This window comes from Electrona antarctica, assembly GCF_951216825.1.
Source record: "Electrona antarctica genome assembly, chromosome: 24".
Lineage (NCBI taxonomy): Eukaryota > Metazoa > Chordata > Actinopteri > Myctophiformes > Myctophidae > Electrona > Electrona antarctica.
The window spans coordinates 3688244-3696466 of record NC_136803.1 but is presented as its reverse complement, the minus strand read 5'-3'; the positions used below and the strand labels follow the sequence as shown (position 1 = coordinate 3696466).

Sequence of the window (8223 nt, the reverse complement as noted above, 5' to 3'; positions counted from 1 at the left end):
TACTGGTAGCCTACTAAACACAACATAACCTACTATTAACCTACTGCTATCACCCAGGCTGGACACAGGAAGGTAGACTACTGGTAGCCTACTAAACACAACATAACCTACTATTAACCTACTGCTATCACCCAGGCCGGACACAGGAAGGTAGACTACTGGTAGCCTACTAAACACAACATAACCTACTATTAACCTACTGCTATCACCCAGGCTGGACACAGGAAGGTAGACTACTGGTAGCCTACTAAACACAACATAACCTACTATTAACCTACTGCTATCACCCAGGCCGGACACAGGAAGGTAGACTACTGGTAGCCTATACACAACATAACCTACTATTAACCTACTGCTATCACCCAGGCTGGACACAGGAAGGTAGACTACTGGTAGCCTACTAAACACAACATAACCTACTATTAACCTACTGCTATCACCCAGGCTGGACACAGGAAGGTAGACTACTGGTAGCCTACTAAACACAACATAACCTACTATTAACCTACTGCTATCACCCAGGCCGGACACAGGAAGGTAGACTACTGGTAGCCTATACACAACATAACCTACTATTAACCTACTGCTATCACCCAGGCCGGACACAGGAAGGTAGACTACTGGTAGCCTATACACAACATAACCTACTATTAACCTACTGCTATCACCCAGGCCGGACACAGGAAGGTAGACTACTGGTAGCCTATACACAACATAACCTACACTGTTTATTGAAACAGTGTCATGCCTCAATTTAACACTGAGATGCCCGCAATGTTTAGGTGCCCACTCTTCCCTTTTATAATATTGTTATAATGTTACATCTTGTGTACAGGTACCAGTCAGTTATTGTATCAAACGGCTTAGTGTGTGCTTGATTGTGTGAGCGCATGTACAATAATATGTGTGTGCATCGCCATCCCTTTCCTCCCATAACATCTCCTCTCCTCCCCAGGGTTGTTACGTAGGGTTTGACTGTGCTCATGTCCTCTCCACCCCAGGGTTGTTACGTAGGGTTTGACTGTGCTCATGCTGTGGGGAACGCCGAACTTAAGCTACATGACTGGGGAGTGGACTTCGCCTGCTGGTGCTCTTATAAGGTCAGTGTTGTGATCCTAAAATAAATCCTCTCCTTGGATCATGATTCATGATGCAACTCAAAACTCATAGAAGTTGGTACACTTTATCTCAGGAATCCTGTGATTAAGTGGTTAAGCACACAGATATACTGTGTATACCTTTGCACAAACGGAAGATACACGAGTCATGACTGAGACAGAGTTAGTAAGCATATGAAGAGGGACAGATAGGAAACGTAGCAACCAGATGACGGTTGCAGTTTAACTGTGACGTCCTGTTTTGTGGGACATGCTGTGTCCTGATAAATGGAAGCACATTGTGTCACAACCACATCTATGGCCGAGTGACAGAGTGTGGATATTAGATACTATGTATGTTTAAAAAGAAACCTGGTTTTTATGAAGGGTTTCTTTGAGGGGCACTAGCCACTCCTATGTCCATCTTTGCATTAGGCTCTATCGTCCATGCTAAACCCCTTATCCCTACACTACATCGACACGTTGTGAGCTTGTAGGCTATTTTAACTATTCAAAAATGCTTTTCAAAATAGTAAAAAAGGAAAAGTAGTTTTAGGGATAAGGAGTTTAACATGGACGAAAATAGAGCCCATTGAATGCCATTGACAATGAATGGCCAGCTTTGAGGGTTCGCGTAAACACAAACATTGAAGACAAAAGTGAGGTGATTGGCCAGAATGAGAAGATGTATGGTGACGTATGGTCATGATTAGAGCGCCCCTCACTTCACACGGGGGTGATTTTTATTTTACTATTTCGTATTTCATTATTAGCTTATTACACTTGTTAAAGTGAGTTGTGTTTGTTGTATTTTGCAGTATGTGAACTCTGGCGCAGGAGGCCTTGCGGGCGCATTCATTCACGAGAAGCACGCACACACTGCCAAACCAGCGTGAGTAACTACTATTTTCTTCTTTTTTGTAATTCTTTATTTACCCAGGGAAGTAGCTGAGCACAGGTGCTCATTTTCAGCAACGCCCTGCACATAGAAACACACACACACACACACACACACACACACACACACACATTAAAACCTGGGAGCTGACCAGTACAAGTAACTATTAGTACTACTACTAGTAACTATTACTGTCACACAGCTTCATTTAAAGCACACGGTCTGTAGTTTTCAGTGAAATTGAATCTATTATTGTTTTGTCAGCCTCACCCGAATTGACATTAAATGGATTTGGTCGTTTTCTCACAAGCTGAACTAACTAACACACAACCAAATAAATCCATTGTTCTCAACCTTCTCAATTTCAAGGATCCCCATTAGTGATTTGATACCCCCCCCAACCCACGCCCCCTGTTCCTGTCTCTGTGACCCTAATCTATACAGCAAAATTTGTCTGTGTTAACCCTAATCTATACAGCAAATTTGTCTGTGTTAACCTTAATCTATACAGCAAATTTGTCTGTGTTAACCTTAATCTATACAGCAAATTTGTCTGTGTTAATTAACTCTGAGAGTGTCTGTATAGAGCGTCGCAGTCCCGCCCCCTACCATGGCCCAGGAAATGAAACCCAATGCATTATTCTCATAGACATTTCGTAAAGTATTTATTTAAAGACGGTTACGCCGCGGACAAAGCCAACTCGAGTCGTGACAACTCATGACAACACAAACAATATTTTGGACCAAACAAATAATTAGAAAGAAGAAAAAAACGGCAGGTTACAACACTTTTTTGTTGTTTTTCTTCTTTCTAATTATTTGTTTGGTCCAAAATATTGTTTGTGTTGTCATGAGTTGTCACGACTCGAGTTGGCTTTGTCCGCGGCGTAACCGTCTTTAAATAAATACTTTACGAAATGTCTATGAGAATAATGCATTGGGTTTCATTTCCTGGGCCATGGTAGGGGGCGGGACTGCGACGCTCTATTGCACACTCTCAGAGTGTAACCTATACACTCAGTTAATTTAACCTATACACTCAGAGTTACAGACCCATTAGGGTCCATTTAGTTGCTATCAATGAGTTAGCTGGGGGCCCCCTTGAACCCCCTCAACGACCCCTTGGGGTCCCCGGGCGCACTGTGTGTCATACGAATACACGATACAATATATACTATCATGTAATATCCCACTTATGGATATAAATATTAAAATAACACTACTGTTCTCATCCAGTCTCTTAGGATGGTGGGGGCATGATCTCAAAACTCGTTTCCAGATGAATAATGGTAAGGAATACAGAATTGTTTCTGATATTTACGACAAAACATCCTGGTAGCCACCAAGGAATTTCTTTACAGAAGGAAGAGACGGCACGGACGCCGGCGATACGCCATGACACTTTCATGGACGCTTTCATGGGTGGCAAACCTTGCACTGGAAGCCGGCTGGACCAGCTCATGAACAAACGCTAGTTATGAACGATTGAGACATTTGTCATATAATCAGATCAGGAATATAAAAGAAGATATATCACAGGTTGTTTTCTGATCACTTGTTTTTTTTAATGTGCACAGTACATCATTTTATTGAGGCTATAAACAGCGGCAGGTATCGTTTCTGTCTCGCCGGATTTGGTTGCCAGACAGTCTCGCAATACTTGACACGTTCAGAAACATACTTTGTGCTCCTTAGATACCTTATTTTTTTACCTTCTTATATTTTCCAGAAGCGATTACTTTACAAAGGTCTCCGTCATTTGTTTTTTTATGAGCTGGTCTGGTCACCGGGCTCTCATTGACTCCGATGCATTCCACCGAACTTCCGGGTGTAGTTTGGCTCCCATGGTGCAATGAATCTGCAATCTGAAATCAGAATAGGGGCTCTATTTTCGTCCATGCTAAACCCCTTATCCCTAAACTACTTGGCTACAACTGTATTTCCAGTGAGATGAAGGATGTAGTTTCTATCACCTTGGAATACTCACAGAGTGAAATGGCGCCATCTTATAATGAGCATAGGTGACGACTAATTGTACGAAGACACCTTTGAAAATGGGTGAAATGCTTATTTTAACGCCACAGGCATATACAGTTAAAAGTAAACCCGGAAGTTATGCAGGAACGCCTACTGAGTGGCAAAAATTACTTTCTGGCATTGACAGCCCAATGAGCCCATACATCCAAACAGAAAATTCCTATCCGATTGCATTAAACGACATTAAACTCACTTTTCCACTCACTTTGCCACTTGATTTGCCACTCACTTTATGCATGCCCTCTATAAGTTCCACTGCATTAACATGTGTATACTTGTTTATCTGTCTTAAGTGATGGATCTTCAGCCTGGTATCAGTGGCTACAGGCTGTCAAACCAACCCATCCTGCTGGTCTGTCCCCTGCAAGCCAGTCTAGAGGTATGTTACGTACCTGTATGATCTACAGGCTTCCTACTCAGGGATTTTGTGAACACCCCAGATAGTTTTTAAGTTGCTTGATTCAGTATTTTGATATTATTTTGATATAGCCTGCGTAGATGATAAAATGATGATAAAAAGCTGGCCTGAATGAAAGTGGAAACAATGCGGAACAGACGAACTGGGGTCAGGTATTATTAAACACAGCATCTTGGATGCACCGAACAGCCTATCATATTGTAGACTGGATCGAGCCGAACCAGACCCTGTTCGGCTGTCTTAGTGAAGTATGCATTTGGCTTTAATCAAACTCATAGATTAAATCCATTATACATATATAATACAAATGTTTTCAATCATCTACAAGTTCACACGTTATCTCATTTTGGGCGGGAACCCCTTTTGGTGTTAGCATTATGTTGTGCTTTAGCTATTGAAAAATAGCAGGCCTACAAGCTCATATGAGCTTGTAGGCCTGCTATTTTTGAAAAAACGAAGAACGACTGACATAGAAACATAGCTTTTTCAGAAAACTGTCAGGATGTAGAAGACATTTTTAGAATCTGATCTCAGGTCAAAATGGGTTCTGATATGTTCCACTCCCCCCAGGTGTTTGCGATGACCAGCATGTCTGCGCTGAGGAGGAAGTCCGTTCTGTTGACGGGTTACCTGGAGCACCTGATCCAGTGTTACTACGGCAGCACGGAGGCCTCCCGCCAGCCTCACAGGGGGGCCACGGTGAGCATCATCACCCCCTCGGACCCCCTGCAGAGGGGCTGCCAGCTCTCTCTGTCCTTCTCGGTCCCCATCAGAGATGTCTTCGACCAGCTGGAGAAGAGAGGAGTCGCTGTGAGTAGGGCTGTCGCCGTTACAAATTTAAGATGACGACTAATTGTCAGCACACGAATAATTGCGATTAACGATTTCTCTTTTTTTCTCTCTCTCTTTTTTTGCATTGAACATTGGAATGTTACAATTTCTATTTCTGTTTGCCTTTTAGGCTTCGTAATCACAAATTGCACAGAGAAATCACTAACACAAAATCATTTTTAATAATATTTTCTTTCCAAATGTTTTTACAAAATAACGAAATAGGTGAAGTAAAAAGTTACCATAAAAAGTTACCATAACAATGACAGAATTTGACCGTCTTACATGGTTTCCATAGTGCACTGACCTACTGAAGAATTAGTTTGATTGAAAGGTCAAAGTTCAGAGAAATGTACATGTGTGATGAGTCGTGGGCTCTGATCCAGAAAGCTGCCCTTAAATCACGGCTCCTCCAAAATTCTAATTGGTCTTCTTCGCTAAATTGTTTGTTGAATGTTTAATGGACCACAATAAATAAGCCTTTGGCTTATTTATTGTGGTCCATTAAACATTCAACTTCACCACTTTTCAACCTATCTTCATATAATAGGTCCTCACTAATAATCATGATAAAATGGCACGATTTCTTTCTACTCAGTCTGTATCTCATACGAGGGCTGTGGGCAGTTTAGAAACCGTCTTCCTGTGACATCATCATTAGGCAGATTCTTTTTTTAAACAAGATTTTTTTTACAAAACTGTTTAGATTAGAGAACGATGGCTTCAATTTTCGCATTGCAACTTTTCAGGACTAGAAAGCCTGCAGTTTCTATTAGCTTGTATTCCCCATCGATGATGTCACTGGAAGACGGTTTCTGAACTGCCCACAGCCCTCCTATGAGACACAGGCCAAGTAGTATATGAAGATAGGTTGAAAAGTGGTGAAGTGGTCCTTTAACCCGTTGCACTGTGGTGGACGTTGTTTTAGTTTCTGCTGTTTGTTCCGTTTGTTTCCACAGTGTGACATGAGAGAGCCCAACGTGCTGCGGGTGGCTCCGGTTCCTCTGTACAACTCCTTCAGTGACGTCCATCGCTTCATGGAGGTCCTGGGAGCTGCGCTCGCTGCCACCGGCCAACAGCAGCACAAATAAACCGCATGACAGACCACATTCAGCATCCGTATTCGGGGCAGCGGTGGCCTAAGGGTTAGAGGAGCGCCCTTGTTGCCGAAAGGTTGCCAGTTCCCCGGACGGGCAGGATACATCTGGGTGGGGAAGTGATTGTCATCACTCACCCAACACCGCTGAAGTGCCCTTGAGCAAGGCACTGAACCCCCAACTGCTCCCCCTGGAGCTGCTTAGTGGCCAACAGTATAAGACTGTGGTTGTACTGGTCAGCTCTCAGGTTTTAATGTGTGTGTGTGTGTGTGTGTGTCTGTCTGTGTGTTTCTATGTGCAGGGCGTTGCTGAAAATGAGCACCTGTGCTCAGCTACTTCCCTGGGTAAATAAATAATTTAAAAAAAAAAGATTCGGGGGAAGACTTTCGCAGAAAATACCAGATCCACAAGCTCACAAGGCAACGTGTTGAGCTTGTGCAAGCTCACAACGCAACGTGTTTGAGCTTGTGCATCAGCTATTTTCACCGAAGATATTTAATGCAAGAGCAAAAACTGAAAATATTATATAATAATATTATTGCCCTGAGGTATTTCGGTCCAACCAAGTATAGTATTTTAAGTGGTTCATAATGTTTGGTGTAGCTCTTGGAAATGCATCATTATAAGAGTTTACTTTGTAATGTAATTAATTTAAAACTGTTACTGCACAGAATTGGAAATGGAGCAGCAGCAGTATTTATAGATAACTTCACATTATTTAATAAAAATACTTTACTGAATACAACGTTATTTTAATCAGTCTGTATGTTAGATTATTTAAATTCAATCGTAACTAGTACGTGTGCAGTGGTTTGATGTGGTCTCCCTGCTACCCGCTTCCAATGTTATCAACCGATCATAATCACCAGTATGTTCTTATCAAGACCATGCAATGGAGGCAACATGGACATCTCCACCTACAGTACTAGTGCTTGCTTGTGATTCTAATTGCCCAGAGGACAAGCATAATATTGTAGAAATAAGTGCCATATTAACAACTTCCACTTGTATTTGCATTTTGACCACATGAGGGCAACAAAGACTGTTGAATAAAAAACAGAGTAACTGAGCCAGATCTTTGCAAGTGCTGTAAACGTGAACAAAACGTGAACTTGGCGAGGGGCTGCATTGACAGAAATGGCTTGATGGTCTTTTAAATATACACTCAGTCAGTATTTCACATGTACAGTATACATGTACAGTATACTTATTTTGACAGTGGGACTTTTGCTGCTGTCACTCTGCTTACTTTCTCTCTCCAGCCTTTAGGGCCACTTATGATGTTTGACACCCATGGGCTCCCTTACCTTAATATGTGTATCGAACCATCGGATGAAAAAAAAGACCCTCCCAAGGCACTTCCTCTTTGTTCATCTCTCTCTGTCTCTCTCTGTCTCTCTCTCTCTCTGTCTCTCTCTCTCTGTCTCTCTCTCTGTCTCTCTCTCTCTCTCTGTCTCTCTCTCTCTCTCTCTCTGTCTCTCTCTCTCTCTCTCTCTCTCTCTCTCTCTCTCTCTCTCTGTCTCTCTCTCTCTCTCTCTCTTTCTCTCTCTCTCTCTCTCTCTCTCTCTCTCTCTTTCTCTCTCTCTCTCTCTCTCTCTCTCTCTCTCTCCTTCGATTCCCTGACTGCCCTCCCTCCCTCTCTACCTTCACTCTCTATATTCGACAAGCTGACAGAGTGCGGCCCCCCTAAGGGGGGGAGGGGGGTGGTTGTTAGGGTTGTTGTGTGTGGCAGTGAGCCAGCCAGGTAATGGGGATCAGGGGCGCCTCGCGTCAAATCTAATTACATTTAAACAGCCGCATGCTTGCGGCCCTCATGGGGCCTCAACCACCTTTCTTTCTTTCTTT

At 42.8% G+C, this 8223-nt stretch overlaps 1 protein-coding gene across 1 annotated transcript in view; it reads left to right on the top strand.

Annotated features, from left to right (window-relative positions):
* The window catches only part of kynu (kynureninase), a gene marked incomplete at its 5' end in the record, with an annotated part of 20506 nt that extends 14131 nt beyond the window's left edge, over positions 1 to 6375 (top strand). The window contains 6 exons of the mRNA XM_079495314.1: positions 1002 to 1100; positions 1916 to 1989; positions 3232 to 3284; positions 4326 to 4411; positions 5021 to 5260; positions 6241 to 6375. Coding sequence (XP_079351440.1) covers positions 1002 to 1100; positions 1916 to 1989; positions 3232 to 3284; positions 4326 to 4411; positions 5021 to 5260; positions 6241 to 6372 — 684 coding nt within the window. The 3' untranslated portion in view covers positions 6373 to 6375. The remainder of the gene's footprint in view (positions 1 to 1001; positions 1101 to 1915; positions 1990 to 3231; positions 3285 to 4325; positions 4412 to 5020; positions 5261 to 6240) is intronic.
* Positions 6376 to 8223: the final 1848 nt, after the last annotated feature.